Source organism: Balaenoptera musculus, chromosome 3 (genome assembly GCF_009873245.2).
Source record: "Balaenoptera musculus isolate JJ_BM4_2016_0621 chromosome 3, mBalMus1.pri.v3, whole genome shotgun sequence".
In the NCBI taxonomy this organism is placed as follows: Eukaryota; Metazoa; Chordata; class Mammalia; order Artiodactyla; family Balaenopteridae; genus Balaenoptera; species Balaenoptera musculus.
The window spans coordinates 168,946,431-168,962,468 of NC_045787.1; the positions used below are offsets into that span (position 1 = coordinate 168,946,431).

Here is a 16,038-nt window from a genome sequence, read left to right on the forward strand (position 1 = left end):
AACATTTCAGTACCAGGGACAGCGGTTCGCGTGTTTGTTTTGGTTTTTTTCTCTCGCTGCAAACCTTCCAGACCCAGAGGCTGATGGAAGGTTATTCAGGGGTCTCACCTACCCTCCTAGGGCCAGCACACTCCATCTTCTGCATATAGGGCTCCACAGGCAAGAAAGGACCCAAGGAGAAAGGGCTTTGCCCCTATTTGACATCTCCCTGCAGCCCAATTTCTTGCCAATCATGCCTAATTTCTCTCAGTCTTTATGGTTGATTTTCGTAGTGCTTCTCCTTTCCCTGAAGACCTTGGGAGATTCTATTCAGAAAATAGAAACACCAAAAAAAAAAAAAAAAAAGTGGAAAGACAAGGCATGTATTGGAAGAAGACATGGGCATCAAATATAATCAAAAAAGGATAAGCACACACAATTTATAAAGAGGCGATGTTTGTAATATATCCCAATTACAAGTTTTTATTCTGGTAAAATTACATAACAAAATTTACCAACTTAACCATTTTTAGGTGCACAGCTCAGTGGCATTCAGTACATTCACATTGTTGGGCAACCATCCCCACCATCATCTCCAGAACTTTCTCGTCTTCCTAAACTGAAACTCTGTCCCCATTAAACACTGATTCCCCATCCCCCTTCCCCAGCCCCTGGCTCCCACCATCTACTTCCTGTCTCTGTGGATCTGACCCCTCTGGGTCCTCCTATGAGTGGAATCATACTGTATTTGTCCTTCTGTGTCTGGCTTATTTCACTGAGCATCAGGTCTTCAGGGTTCATCCATGTTGTAGCAGGTGTCAGAATTTCTTTCCTTTGTGGTCCTTTTATAGATGGACCACATTTTGCTTATCCATTTATCTGTTGATGGATATTTGGGTTGTTTCCACCTTTTGGCTGTTGTGAATAATGCCGCTATGAACACGGGTGTGCAAATATCTCTTCGAGTCCCTGCTTTCAATTCTTTTGGGATATATACCCAGAAGTGGAATTGCTGGATCATATGGTAATTCTATGTTTAACTTTTTTTAGGAGCTGCCAAAGTGTTCTCCACAGCGGCCGCACCATTTTACATTCCCAACACATTTAAATGTTTTTTAAATGCTAGAAGCTGTCCTCAGCTCTGCCTGGTGCCCCTTCCCCAGGGCTGCAGGGCACCTCTCAGGCCTGGGGCGGGGACCCCTCCCCATCACCAGGCCCAGCTGGTGGGAGCAGCCGCGTAGTGAGCGCAGCCCAGCAGGATGCAGCTTTAATTAGCTCCAGCCTGGGGCGGAAGTGGTGCCCACGGAGCTGTTCCTAGGGGCTCTGCACAGGGGGTCCTCTTCGGGGGAGGCAGAGAGACCATGGGGAGGGAGCTGGGCATGGAGGACACAGGACTCGACAGCATCAAAGAGCCAACGATGGTCTCATTTCACAGACAGTGAAACTGAGGTCCATAGGGGTTAGAGAGGCAAACCCAGTGCTGGGGCCCAGATCCCTATGTCCATCCCAGGGAACTTGCCTGCATCCTCTAGCCCGCCTCGGGCAAACATCTTTCAAAATATCTTTGATCTCATTGGCCTTTCTCTGGGCGCCTCCCTCTGCTCGCTCCTCTTCTGTGTCTGTCTCTCAACCTTTCTTGTCTCTGTGGCTCTCACGCTTCTCACCCCCCGCCCCCACTCAGGACTTCCTCCAATCACACCCTCTCTCTGGACCACTTTAGGGCCGACCCCGCCTCTTGCCTCTCCTGATTGGCCCTGCCCTTTGACGCCACACCCCACCCGTGTAGCTCCGCTCCCCGCCCCTTGGTGGGTCCATCCCACCGCACCCTCGGACCATCCTCTCTGATGGGGGAAACTGAGGCCCACACAGGGGCAGCGTCCCATCCGAGGCCACAAAGCTGGTTAGTGGCAGAGTCACTCATTCCTCATTCCAGTGTTGAGGCCTCTTCTGACTCCTTGGGGCTGCTGGTGCCCTCCCCACCCTCCTCCCTGGGGCAGCAGCTCTGCCCCCTCTCCCCTCCCCCACCTCGCCCCGCTTTTTAACATCAGCCACGGATTTAATTAACAGCGGACTCTCCTCTCTGCCTTTCCCTGTCTCACCCTTTGGGAAGTGTACATGTGGGAGGGGAGAGCTGAGCTACTCCTACTGCCCCACACCCAAAGGGGGCTCCAGCCTCCTTTTCTCTTTTTTTTTTTTTTTTAATGTTCTAAGTGGATGATATATAGGTTTTTTTAATTTATTTATTTTTTATTTCATTTTTTTAAAAATAATTGAGTTCTATTTATTTATTTATTTATGGCTGTGCCGGGTCCTCGCTTCTGCGCGAGGGCTTTCTCTAGTTGTGGCAAGCGGGGGCCACTCCTCATCGCAGTGCGCGGGCCCCTCCCGTTGCGGAGCACAGGCTCCAGAGGCGCAGGCTCAGCAACTGTGGCTCACGGGCCCAGTTGCTCCGCGGCATGCAGGATCCTCCCAGACCAGGGCTCAAACCCGTGTCCCCTGCATTGGCAGGCAGATTCTCAACCACTGCGCCACCAGGGAAGCCCATCCTTTTCTCTTTTTGTTTTTTAAATTGTAGTAAAATACACATAACATTAAATTTACCACCTTCATCATTTTTCCTTCTTTTCTTTCCTTAAATTTTTTTTATTGTGGTTAAATACACATAACATAAAGTTGACCATTTTAACCATTTTTAACTGTGCAATTCAGTGGCATTAAGTACACTCCCACTGTTGTGTAACCATCCCCATCATCACCTCCAGAACTTTCTCATCTCCCCAAACTGAAACTCTGTCCCCATGAAACACTGACTCCCCACCCCTCCCCCAGCCCCTGGCCCCCACCATCTACTTCCTGTCTCTGTGGGTCTGACTCTCTAGGGACCTCCTGTGAGTGGGATCACACAGTATTTATCCGTCTGTGTCTGGTTCTCTCACTGAGCATCACATCCTCAAGTTCATGTATGTTGTAGCATGGGTCAGAATTTCCTTCCTTTCAATTTATTTATTTGGCTGTGCCGTGCGGCATGTGGGATCCTAATTCCCCAACCAGGGATCGAACCCTCGCCCCTGCAGTGGGAGCGTGGAGTTTTAACCACTGGACCGCCAGAGAAGTCCCATTTCCTTCCTTTATAAAGCTGAGTAATATTCCATTGTACAGGTGGACCACGTTTAGTTTATCCATTCATCAGTCAGTGGACGCTTGGGTTGTTTCTGCCTCTTGGCTATTGTGAATAATACTGCTGTGAACATGGGTATACAGCATCCTTTTCTCCTAACACCCCTTTTTGTCTCCCCTCCAGGCTGTGCCTTTCTCACCTACTGTGCCAGGGACTCCGCCATCAAAGCTCAGACTGCCCTGCACGAACAGAAGACCTTGCCCGGGGTGAGTCCTGGGTGCTGTCTGGGAAGGGAGGGGACACATGGAGGAGATGCTTTCGGCCTGGGGAAGGCTAAGGCCCTTCCTGGGATCAGCTGTGAAGCCCACGTGCCTCTGGACTCAGAAAGAGGCATAAGGAACAGGGAGACAGAAATCATCACCAGAATGAGCATTTCTTGTGTGCCTACTGCATCCCATGCTGTATACTTCACATCAGGGTGGTTGTGTGCCGTGCAGGCTGCATACTGCACAAGGGCACCTGACTTTGCACGTGAGTGTCATTGGACTGAAACCTGAAGGATGAGGAAATATTGGCAGGGCAGAGGGACAGCCCGTGCAAAGGCCCTGGGGCAGGACCGGGCCTGGCGTGTTGGAGGAACAGCGAGGAGGCCCGTGTGTCTGGAGCAGAGTGAGCGAGGGGGAGAGAGGGAGGAGGGGAGGGCAGGGAGGTGAGAGAGGCAGATGTGCAGGGCCCGTGGGCCTCAGGGAGGAGCCTAGACCCTACCTGTTTCTCACCATAAAAAGGGAAGGGGTTCTCTTTCCCCTTGTCCTTATGGAGCAAATGAAGCTATGGCCCCTTAATGTAATAGTTCCTCCCCAGGGAAGGCTGGCCCAGGCTCTGTCCCTGCTGGTCTCTCTTATCAGCCCTGTCCTCTTTGGGTGGGCAGGAGGTCCCTGCCCCCAGTAAAGGATGGATGGTCCCCCTGAACCAGCCAAGCCAGGTCTCCAGTGAGAACTGTGGCACACCCCCCCATGAGTTCGGGGGTGGGGGGTTGCCCCTTCCCTCCGGAAATCTCAGGGACCCTTCAGCCTCAAGGGGATTCAGCGGATGCTTTGGTGGCATCATGCCATCACTGCTGGGAGCATGGGCACAGCACGGCTGACAGTGGACAATCTGGGGTTCGCCTGCCAGGGACATGAAGCTGTGGCATGGGTTTGACTCAACTCTGAACAAGCATCAGAATGTTTGGGAGGGGGTGGCCTCAACCTTATCTTGCAGAACAAAGAACCCCTCTTTGGAAGGTGAAGTGGCAGAGGCAAGAGCATACGCTCTGGCGGCCACATCAGTGGACTCCTCATTCAGCTCCCACCTGTTTTTGCTGTGTGACAGTGAGCCAGTAACTCAACCTCTCTGGTCTTCAGCATCGGAAGAGTATAATGTGGTGAAACTGTAGAGAAGGTCATGGAGGGATTCACAGAGTAGGTGGCATCTGAGAAGAGACTTGAAAGATGAGAAGGCAGGGCATGCCAGGAGAAGGAGCAGGACACGCAAAGGTGACTTAGAGCCTGTGGAATAAACACCATCCGGAATTCACTCTTCTCCCTCCCTTGGGCCTTCTGCCAATACCTCCCCAAACCAACTGGAAACTGGAGGGCAGGTCTGTCCATACAGGTTAGCGTCAAGGGGCACAGTGGAGTTCTGCAGACTGTATTAGTTATCTCCTGATGCATCACAAATTACTGCTCAACTTAGTGGCTTCAAAAAATCAGCATTCGTTGTCTCACAGTTGCCAGGGGTCAGGAATTGGGGCGTGAGTTTGCTGCATGGTCCTGGCTTCGGGGTCTCTCCTGAGGTTGCAGTGGAGTCGTCAGCCAGAGCTCGACTGTTGGCTGGAGGCCTCAGCGTCTCTCCCCGTGGGCATCTCCCTCGTGCTTGCTGCTTGAGGGAGGGGCCTCGCAACAGGGCTGCTGGCTTCCCCCAGGGCACGTGATCGGAGGGAGCGTGAGCCAGGAGGAAGCCACGGCGCCTTTTATGGCTTCCTTTCAGAATGACACACTCTCATTTCTGCCATATTCTATCCTGGCAATCTGCCAGGAGCCAGGGGGCCTTGGGGAGGGACACCTTGGAGGGACAAAGTTTGGTAGTGGATTTGTCCAAGTTCTGGCAGCCAGCAAGCAGCAGAGCAGGGATATGACCTTCATGGTCTGACTGCAGACCCCATGCTAGCAACAGCCCCAGTGCTGTTTCCCAATCCTTCCATATCCAGTGGACCTTTTTTTGTGTGTGTGTGTGGCATCAGGTCTGGCTGGAAGCTCTGACTCTCTGTCCAGAGAAATCAATACCCACATGGAGATTTGCCAACGTTCCTAGCAGTTTCCCTTCACCCCATCAGCTAAGTCCCTCTTCCCCATTCCCCTGCGCCCATTTTCCTGATGGGATCACTGAGGTCCAAAGCCAGTGCCTTTGGCTGCCTGAAGCCTCAGGGGCCTGTTCCCTCTGTGTTGGGGGCTAAAGCTGGGCTCTGGCAGACGGTGGAAGAGCCAGGAGTCAAGGAGCCATCCCTCCCTGTATGCCCCGCCCCTCTTGCCAGGCTGGTCTCTGGTCCGAGGCCTCTTCAGGATGTAAAGATGCCAGTTGCCAGGGGTTCATTCTCTGTGTCAGGCTCAGGGCTCTCTGTCCTCCTCTCTCTGCTCACTCTCCCAGCCCATGGATCCAGTTCTTTCATCCATATATCCAGCCACCAGCAAACTTTCATTGAGCACCTATGCTGCACTTCTCTCGCCAGCTCTGTGTGCAGAAATCACCCCCTGGTGACTCTCCCAGGCACCCCAGACCCAGCAGAGCTCAAACTGGCCACAGCATCCCCTTTGAACAGGTTTCTCCTCCTCCCTCCCTCCCCCATCCCCCCCCCATCCCAGCCATCCCCACATCCTGCTCTCCAGAGCCTCTCCTCCATGTGTCACCCCTCCCCCCACTTCTGTGATCCTGTGGGTTCACATCCCAGCTCCACCCCTCCCAATCTGTGTGACCTTGACAGTGTCTTTCCTTCAGAGGCTCAGTCATCCTTGTCTCCAAAATGGGCATCGCCAGGTCCATCTGACCAGCCTGGAGAGAGGGTTGTTAAAAAATGTGGGTACAAAGTAGATTCCATTTTTGGAGATGTTAAGCTTTTATATTTTGGTCTCCGGCAGCCCCTAGTTCCTAGAAATTCCTCACTCCCCAGATACTGAGGGCCTGGAAAGAACACCAACCTCTAGGTCATGCCGAGAACGTGCGGGAAACTGCCTTCCTACCTGGAGAATCTCTACGCTGCTTTCAAGGAGACCCCTGTTATCTCCTCCCTCTGCTCATCTCTGACCCCTCGGGGCCGGGGGTGTCTGCACCTGCCTATGTCTCCCCCTAGATTGGGGGTCCCTTGAGAGCAGACCCTGACTTTCAGGATGGGAGTAAATCCGGTGGTGTAGACGTCTCCTAGGGCCACTCTTAACAAGGCACCACAAACTGGGTGTCTTAAAGCAACAGAAACTTACAGTCTCCCAGTTCCAGGAGCCAGAGTCCAAGATCCAGTTGTCAGCAGGGCCGCCCTCCCTCTGCAGGCTCTCAGGGAGATTCTATCCCAGGCTGTCTCCCAGCTTCTGGTGGTCGCTGGCAATCCTTGGCTTGTAGACGCATCCCTCCAATCCCTGCCTCTGTCATCACGTGGCCTTCTTCTCTGTGTCTTCAGCTCTCCCATCTCCCTCTGCCTTTCTCTCTCTCTCTCTCTTTTTTTAAAAAATATTTATTTATTTATTTATTCATTTGGTTGTGCCGGGTCTTAGTTGCGGCTCACTGGCTCCTTAGTTGTGGCATGCAAACTCTTAGTTGCGGCATGCAAACTCTTAGTTGCGGCATGCATGTGGGATCTAGTTCCCTGACCAGGGATCGGAGCCGGGCCCCCTGCATTGGGAGCGAGGAGTCTTTTTTATTTTTAATTAATTTATTTTATTTTTATTATTTTTGGCTGCGTTCGGTCTTTGTTGCTGCGTGCGGGCTTTCTCTAGTTGCGGCGAGCAGGGGCTACACTTCGTTGCGGTGCGTGAGCTTCTCATTGTGGTGGCTTCTTTTGTTGCAGAGCATGGGCTCTAGGCACGCGGGCTTCAGTAGTTGTGGCTCGCAGGCTCTAGAGCGCAGGCTCAGTAGTTGTGGCACATGGGCTTAGTTGCTCCTTGGCATGTGGGATCTTCCCAGACCAAGGATTGAACCCGTGTCCCCTGAATTGGCAGGCAGATTCTTAACCACTGCGCCATCACAGAAGTCTCTGCCTTTCTCTCTCTCTATTTTTTTTTAATAAATTTATTTATTTTTGGCTGTGTTGGGTCTTCGTTGCTGCGTGTGGGCTTTCTCTAGTTACAGCGAGTGAGGGCTACTCTTTGTTGCGGTGAGTGGGCTTCTCAGTGCAGTGCCTTCTCCTGTTGCAGAGCACGGGCTCTAGGCGCGTGGGCTTCAGTAATTGTGGCACGCAGGCTCGGTAGTTGTGGCTCACGGACTCTAGAGCGCTGGCTCAGTAGTTGTGGCGCACGGGCTTAGTTGTTCCGCGGCATGTGGGATCTTCCCGGACCAGGGCTTGAACCCGTGTCCCCTGCATTGGCAGGTGGATTCTTAACCACTGTGCCACCAGGGTAGCCCCTCTGCCTTTCTCTTATGAGGACACCAGTCATTGGATTTAAGGCTCACCTAAATCCAGGATGACCTCGTGTCCAGATCTATCACTTAATTACATCTCTAAAGATGCCTTTTCCAAATAAGTTCCCATTCACAGATTCCAGGGGTTAGGACTTGGACGTATTTTTAGTGAGGACAGCCATTCAACTCACTACAAGGGGTGACCACAAAATGAAGAGCCAGATATAAGGGTCACCGTGGGCAGCATCTCAAGGGAGAACCAGGTGACCTGCGTTGATGACCTCGTGGAGGGCAAACAGGGTGGCTTCTTGGAGGGGGATGCATTTGAGCTGAGTCGAGCAATGGGGAGGATTGTGGCAGATGGGGGTGGTGTGAGCGCGGGGTGTACCAAGACTTGGAAGCAGGAACATGCCTGGCCTGCTGAGTGCAAGGACATGTGAGAGCCTGACGGACGAGTTTACTGCCCCCAGGGACACTGGGCAATGTCTGGGGACATTTGTGGTTGTCATCACCGGGAGATGCTGCTGGCATCTTGTGGGTAGAGGCCAGGGATGCTGCTCCAAACCCTACAGTGCCCAGGACGGCCCGCCACGATGGAGAATTATCCAGCCCCAAATCAGCAGTGCTGAGGCTGAGAAACCCTGTTTAGGAGAATAAGGAGCTGGTTAATGTTCTAGAACGGTGCTAATAGGAATAGAATGCAAGGCATGTATAGCATTTAGATTTTTCTAGGAGCATCATTTAAAGAGTAAAAAGAAACAGTTGAAATGAATTTTAATGCTATCTTTTATTTTAACCCACTATCCCCAAAATCCTATCAAGAGGCAGTCAGTAGGGCCCACGTAAAGCTTACTAACGAGATAGTTCACATTCCTTTTTTTCATCCTAAGTGTTCCAGAATCCGGTGTGTTGATTGCACACTTCTGGTCCATCTCAAGTGGGACACTCAGTGGTTATCAGAGATGCTCGATCTGGATTTGCATTTTATAAAATTGACAGTTGAAAAAGTAGATTCACTTGCCCAAATCGTCCTAAACATACTTAAAGGTTTTCCAAGAATGAAGTCAGCTAGTATCAGTTTTTAGACTTAGGTTTACCTTTATATTAATTTTAAAAGAAATAAGTTCATTTATTTATTTTTGGCTGCGTTGGGTCTTCGTTGCTGCGCGCCAGCTTTCTCTAGCTGCAGCGAGCGGGGGCTACTCTTCGTTGCGGTGCGCGGGCTTCTCATTGCAGTGGCTTCTCTTGTTGTGGAGCACGGGCTCTAGGTGTGCGGGCTTCAGTAGTTGTGGCTCGCGGGCTCTAGAGCGCAGGCTCTGTAGTTGTGGCACATGGGCTTAGTTGCTCCGAGGCACGTGGGATCTTCCTGGACCAGGGATGGAACCCGTGTCCCCTGCATTGGCAGGCAGATTCTTAACCACTGTGCCACCAGGGAAGTCCTATATTAATTTTAACTAAACACAATTAAACACAGTTCCGTTTCTCGGTCACACAAGCCACATTTCAAGTGCTCAGTAGGCACATGTGGCTGTTGGCTGCTGTACTGGATGGCATAGTTCTAAAATGTTCCAGGCCAAGGGTCAGCCAGCTTTTTCTGTAAAGCAGAAATGTATGGCTTTGCCGGCCATATAGCCTCTGTCACATCTACTCAAAGTGTAAAACAGTAACAGATGACAAGTGAACAAATGGGCGTGGCTGTGTGCCAATAAAACTTTATTGACAACAACAGATTGGGGGCCCGAATAGGGCTGTAGTTTGCCAATCCCCATTATAGACCACTGCTGTCCAATAGAACTTGAAGGTGGAAGTGTTCTCTCTGTGCTGTCAAATAGGGTGGCCACTAGCTCCGTGTGGCTATGGAGCCCTTGAAAAGGGGCAAGAGTGACACAGGAACTGAAGTTTTAATGTTATTTAATTTTAATAGATGTAAATTTAAACTTCCAATGTCTACATGTGGCTAAGGGCTACCATACTGGACAGTGCAAATCTAGAATGTTCTAGATCAGGGATCAACTACTGTTTTGGACAGCCCAGACCCAGAATGTTCCAGACCAGGGCTCAGCCACCATATTAGACAGTGCAGACCTAGAATGTTCTAGGCTGGGGGTCAGCTACCATGTTAGACAGTGCAGACCTAGAATGTTCTAGGCTGGGGGTCAGCTACCATGATAGACCATGCAGACCTAGAATGTTCTAGACTGAGGGTCAGCTACCATGTTAGACTGTGTAGGCTAGATTGTTCTAGAACCAGGAGCATGGTGCAGTGTCATCATACATCTAGGTTAGGGAGTTCTCGGTCTCTCTTTGACACCTGCTCACAGTTGGGGATGGGTGAGGAGTCTCAAGCAATGCCCTTCTCTTCTTGGGCCTCAGTTTCCCCAGGGTTATCACTGTTTCCCAGCACTGCCGGGGCACCTCATCCATCTGCCATGTCAGGGGGGCACCAGGGCTGCTGCTCACCCCATTTGACAGGTGGGGAGACTGTGGTAAGAGAGAGGAAGGGACTTGTTTGAGGTCACCCAACAGAGTGAAGACTGCAGCTCCACCCACCCAGTTCCACAGACCTTGAACCTCTGGCTTCTCTGGCTCAGTTCCTGCAAGCTGGCCCCCTTCCTCCCTGGAGGTGAGGGCTGATGTTTGATAAAGAAGAAGGAGGTGGCTCGGGGCTGGACCCTGGGGACGGAGGGGCCCCTGGGGGCCACCTCCTGACTGGGGCAGCATTCTGTGGGAGTAGAGCCTGGCTTAAAATTTTTTTTTCTTAAAATTTGAAAAATACTGCACACTTAAGAGAAAAGTGCATGCAACCCAACTGATTACAAAGCAAGCACCCTGTTACCACTACACAGTTGGCACCCTGGAAACCACCCCGTCCCATGTCCCCAAGCCCAAGCCCCTCTCTTCTGTTGGAGGAGCTGCTGCCCTGACTTTTACGGTAACCAACCCCTGCTTTTCTTCTGGTACCGCGCCCGTGAGATTCAATATCACGCCTCAGCGCTTTGCACTTTGTCATCGCTGTGTGGTATTCCATGGCTGGGACACACCATTTATTCATCCACTCTCCTGCTGGTGGACATTTGGGTTGTTTCTAGTTTTGCTGTTAAGGCATAGAGATCCTTGCCGGTGTTTTGTCTTTGGTGGACACATGCCACGTTTGGGTCAGGTGCATACCCAGGAGTTCCGATCCCTGAGTACACATATCTTCCGATTCTGATGAGCGAAGACGCTGATTTGAGGGGTGAGCCTCCCTGCCTGAGAACACCCGCAGAAATGGAATCAGCCTTTCAGAACAAGCGCTGGAGGCTTGCTTGCTGATCGCACGAGGAGGCATGGGGGCTACTGCGCAGGAGACCCCCTTGCCTGTCAGCGGCAGCTGAGCACGGGCTTCCGAGCCCCCTCCCAGGCGTCTCCGCCAGAGGATGGAGCCTCGGCCGGCCGCCAAGAGAAAGCCCACCCCGCGGGCTCACGTCTCCGCGCATGCCCGCGCGCACCGCTGGGGAGTCGGGGAGGCCGGGGCTGGGTTGCGCTAGAGACAGACAGCCACCATCTCTCCTGTCCCCGTGTGTGTGCGCGTGTGTGTGTTGGAGGAGACGCATAAAGCGGACACTTCTGTTTTTCTATCTCTTGATGACCCAGGAGGGAAGTGGTCCCCGTTGTTTGCCGGCTCGGTGCATCTCTCCCTGCCCTGGCAGAGCCCAGGCCCCCTCCTACCATAATGCTGCTTTCTGCAGCGAGTGACCCACCCACTCCCACTTCCAGTTCCCTCCTCGAGTATGACAGCGGCGTCCGTGGGGGACGCAGTTTAATCAAATCTCAGCACTCTGGAATAGGACCCTACATTGAATAAGAGAATCCCAGAATAGAACCCAGAATGGACCGCAGGACCCTGGAATCCACGCTGGGTGGATGTCTCCGATTCCCGCAGGGGTTTCCTGCTGGCTGTCAAACCCCAGGACGGGGTTCCTGCGGATGGAAGGGACCCCCGCTCCCCTCCTCACACCCCCACCCCTATCGACAACAGGCAACAGGTCCAGCTCCCGCCTCTTGGATGGTGAGGGGCTGGGCCATGTGAGGCAATGCCATCTCTTTCTTTGTGAAGGCCTTGGGGGGTGAGGGATGCCCCAGACCTGGTGGCCGCCATGCTGCTCATCTGAGCACCCTGGAAAAGGATGAGTTTGTCCAGCTATGAGTCCCCCAACAGGCCCCTTCTGTGCACACAGGGGTCTCTGAGGTGGTCCCTTTGCACGATCCACCCCCATATCCCATGACTTGGCTCAGAGTCAAGCCAACCCTGAGAATGGGCGGGGGGCCCCAAAGTGCCGAATGTCTCATGATCTGGCTTCCCCAGACCTCAGTCTCCTCGTCTGTAAAGTGGGTTTGCGGAGTGTTTTGAGGGTCCTGTGAGGTGACACAGGCCAGATGCTGAGCACACACTTGGCAAATAGATGCTGAGTGAATGAACGCAGGGTCCCAGGCAAGTCGAGCTGTGGGACTCTGGCCAGTCATGTCTCTTCCCGAGCCTGTTTTCTCCCGTGAAATGGGGACAGTGCAGACATGCCTGGCACGAGCTCTTGGGTTACTTCCCGTGCAGGGCACTGTGCCCAGCATGCCTGCCCCACTCTTGCCAACAGGACAGGAGTCTGGAAACCATAGGTCTCGTCTCGTTTCATCTCAGTTGTCATTGGTGGACCCTATGCTGGGTCTTTCTGGGGAGGAGTTCCCAGAGCCCCTCAGCCCTGACTTCAGGAGTTCACCCCAAAGAGGGACGGTGTGTGTGTTGGGGGATGTGTCACCATCAAGGCAATGCCTGGGCAAAGCAACCAAAGCAGATGGGGATGGAGGGGAAGGCTTCGGGGATAGGTGGCATTCAAGGGGCTTGTGGGGCGAGGATGGGGTGTACAGGGGTGCATTCCAGCCCTGTGTCCTCGGGGTGTGGGAGGAGGAGGGGGCAGGAATGGCTGGGACTGGGCAGTAAAGGTGCCTCGAATGCCAGGATGAGGAGCTGGCACTCTACCCCAAGGGCAATAGGGAGCCAAGGCAGAATCTAGACCAGGAGAGGGGCTTGGTCTGAGAGGTTGGGCTGGGGCTTGGGTGGGAGAGGAAGAGGCTGGAATGGTAGCCCAGGCGGCCCAGATAGGGGTCCACTTGGCTTCCTTAGCCTCCACACCATCCAGAAACCACCCAGTTGGGGCTTTCCCTGGGCCCCCACATCTAAAGGCATAGCTTTGCAAATCCAGGAGAATATTTTGGGCCCCAGCCTGTCTACCGAAGAACCTTCCTGCAGTCCCTCCCCACAGTGGCCTCAGTTTCCCCATCTGTAATATACACAGGTCAGACATACGGGACCCTGTTTTCCCAGTGGTGTATGGCTTGATTGAAGTCACTCAGCAAAACCTAGGTGGCAGAACAAGAACTGGATTCCAGCCACTTAATGTATGCCCACCCAGAGCCCTATCCCATCTGATCCTTGGCTGGAGGAATGTCTGGGTCCTCAGAGGCCCCTGAGGAAACTGGCAGTAGGTCTGACCCCTGCTTCTGATTTTCTCCTCTCTCCTTCTGATTTGCTACCTGTAAAGGGGGCATGTTCCCATCTCATAAAGTTGTTTGGAGATTAAATGAATCAGTGGACGTAGGTATTGCTCGAACATGCTCCCCCCGCCCCACCACCAACTCCTATTTATACTTCAAAACCCACTGCAGATTTTCCATCTTCAGTGCACCCCCAGGATGATAGCCTTTGGCTCTTCATTGTTCTCGGCTCTAGGCTCTCCCAGCACTTGATCCTTCCCTCTGCCCCAACCCTGACCCCATGAGTCTGGAAGTGTCTGCATATGCCTCTGTTTCCCCCTCTGCCAGACTAGTAGGTTGCTCCCTGAGGCTGCAGAATTACTCAGCGTGAGGCACGCGGGAATGTTGTTGAATAAGTGAAAAGAGGAAGGGAGGGGGCAGGGAAAGGGTGCGGTGATGGGGAGCCAGAGAAGGTGGAGGAGGGAGGAAGGGCACTCGGCAGAGACCTCGGTGGGACAGATGGAGAGAGGGAGCCGGAAGGAGGTGGGCAGAGCCAGATGGGCGGGTTGGGGTGGGGGGGAGACCCAGCTCTCCCCTGGCACGCCTCCTCCCGGCTTGGGCGGGCAGCGCGCGCAGGGCCCGGCCTCTGGCGGGCGGATCGCCTGGGCGTTGGGCGCGGAGAACGAGGCGCGGAGCCCGGAGCCCGAGTGTGCGTGCGGCGTCTGCGCGCCCGTGCGCCCAGGGCCAGCCGGGCGGGAGGCGGCACATGGATGCCAGCCTGGCGCGCGTCTGCAGGCCGGTGGGTAAGGCGAGGCGCGGGTCCGCGGGGTGTGGATGGCCGGGCCTCGCAGCCTCGGCTTTCGAGTGGGCGACTAGAGAGGAAGGGGCTGCCCACCTGGCTTCTCAGAGCCAGACCAGGACCACCCCCCCCCACCCCCCCGCCGACCTGACCCAGGAGGGGGAAGGGGCCTCCCAGTCGGAGGCGGAAGGTCCCAGGCTCTGCAGCGGGTGGGGGAGATGGGAAGCAGGTAGCCAGGCCGCGAGAATGGGGTGGGGGTGGAGGATGCCGTGATGGGGGCAGGTTCCCTCCCTGTGGTCCCCCTCCCTCGCTCCCTCCCTCGGCTCATCCATCTCCAGAAGATTATATTTAAATATCTCTTTTGTGCAAGGCAGGAGCTGGGCTCGCCCCTAAGAGGCGGTTTCCATGGCAACAACAATTGCCAGCTTCCGTGTGGTGAATCAGCGTTGCCATGGCAACCCCATCCTCATCTGTCCAAGGTGCTGGGGGTGGCGGGGAGGAGGTGAGGGCCAGCGGAGGCGGGTGAGAGGGGTGGGAGAACGGGAGACTGGAGCCCAGGTGCCCCCTCCCCCCCACCTCCCTTCACCACCTCAGTCTGCCCTCAGCCCAGAAACTGGTCCCATCGGTTGAAATAATCTCCCCTCCCGCCTCCAGCTAGAGGGGTGTGGCACCCAGGTGAAGAGGGCCCAGGGTGTGTGTGTGTGTGTGTGTGTGTGTGTGTGTGTGTGTATGGTGGGGGAAGGGGGATGTGGTTCGGCCTTTCCCAGGTGGTCAAGGTTCCTCTGAGGGTGTGGCTGGGTGGCAGGAAGATTGGGCTGGGGGAAGTGGGGGCCAAGAGGGGAAAACAGAAGCCTCTCTGGTCTGGGGCTCCCAAGGCTGTGTTCACATTGAGGAGGCCCATATGTGCCCCAGACATACACTCAGAAAGAGGGAGAGTATCAGAGCGGGAGGGGCTCACCGAGGGGAGGGGAAGCAGAAAAATAACCTTTCCAGGCCTTGATTTTGACATCTGTAAAACAGTGTAAAAATTGTGCATCTTTCTGAAAGCTTGCTGGGCAGCTGCACTGTGATTTAAAAACATGTTTATCAAGCACCTCTGAATGGCTGTGGGGATCTACTCCGAGACTGTCTGACCTGGGAGGGGGGGCTGGGACCAGTACTCGTTCCAACCCCAGGCCTGGTGCAGAGGGACCAGGTGCCTTTCTATGCTGGTGGGTGTTGGCCACTTCCTTCTGGTCAGTTCTGTTCAGCAAACTCCTCTGATTCTCTCCTGTACCCTGCCCTGAGGGGCGGGGTTGTGATGTTATGGTCTCAGTCTGGAGGGAAACAGAGCAACACATAGACACTTCCTGCCCTGAGGCAGAGGGAGGAAGGGACCCAGAAAGGTGGAAGGATTGCCTGCATGGGGGCTTTTGAGCTGGGTTTTGAAGGATGAGTAGGAGTTCACCAGAGACACCGGGTTGGGAGGAAGATTCTGTCCTAGAATCAATAGAGAAGCAAATGCCACCCAACCCCACATCCCTCAAATCTGTTCTAAAATATTCACATTAGCTCATACCCCTGGCTGGGTAAGTTGCAGGAGTGGGGGTTAGAGAAGGATTTCTTCCACTGAACAGTTCACTGGTTTCTTCCATTTTCAGTGCTGGGAGTGGGGGACAGTGTCCAGAACAATAAGTCCAGATTGCAGGCCAGTCCACTGAAGTATGACAGTTCCCCCAACTTGAGGCTCAGGAAGCTGGCCAAAAGTAGCTGCCTTGGTGTGTCAGTCAGCTACTGCTGAGTAATAAACTGCCCCAACCATTTTATTTGTTCATGATTCTGTTGGTTAACAAGCTCAGGCTGGGCTTAGTTGGGCAGTTCTACTGCTTTGTCCTGAGTCATTCATGCAGTTTCAGTCAACTGGGGCTCGACTGAGGCTAGCTGAGCCAGGACTCCCATGCGTTGTGTGTCAGCAGGGCATCTCTGTGCATGAGATCTCCTGTCTTCCAGTAAC

The 16,038-nt window shown here is 53.8% G+C and overlaps 1 protein-coding gene across 5 annotated transcripts in view; it reads left to right on the top strand.

Annotated features, from left to right (window-relative positions):
- Positions 1 to 16,038, top strand: part of CELF5 (CUGBP Elav-like family member 5) — a 51,507-nt gene that overhangs the window by 16,150 nt on the left and 19,319 nt on the right. For all 5 annotated transcript variants that reach the window (XM_036848860.1, XM_036848862.1, XM_036848858.1 and 2 more), the window contains exon 2: positions 3,281 to 3,363. In XM_036848860.1, coding sequence (XP_036704755.1) covers positions 3,281 to 3,363 — 83 coding nt within the window. The remainder of the gene's footprint in view (positions 1 to 3,280; positions 3,364 to 16,038) is intronic.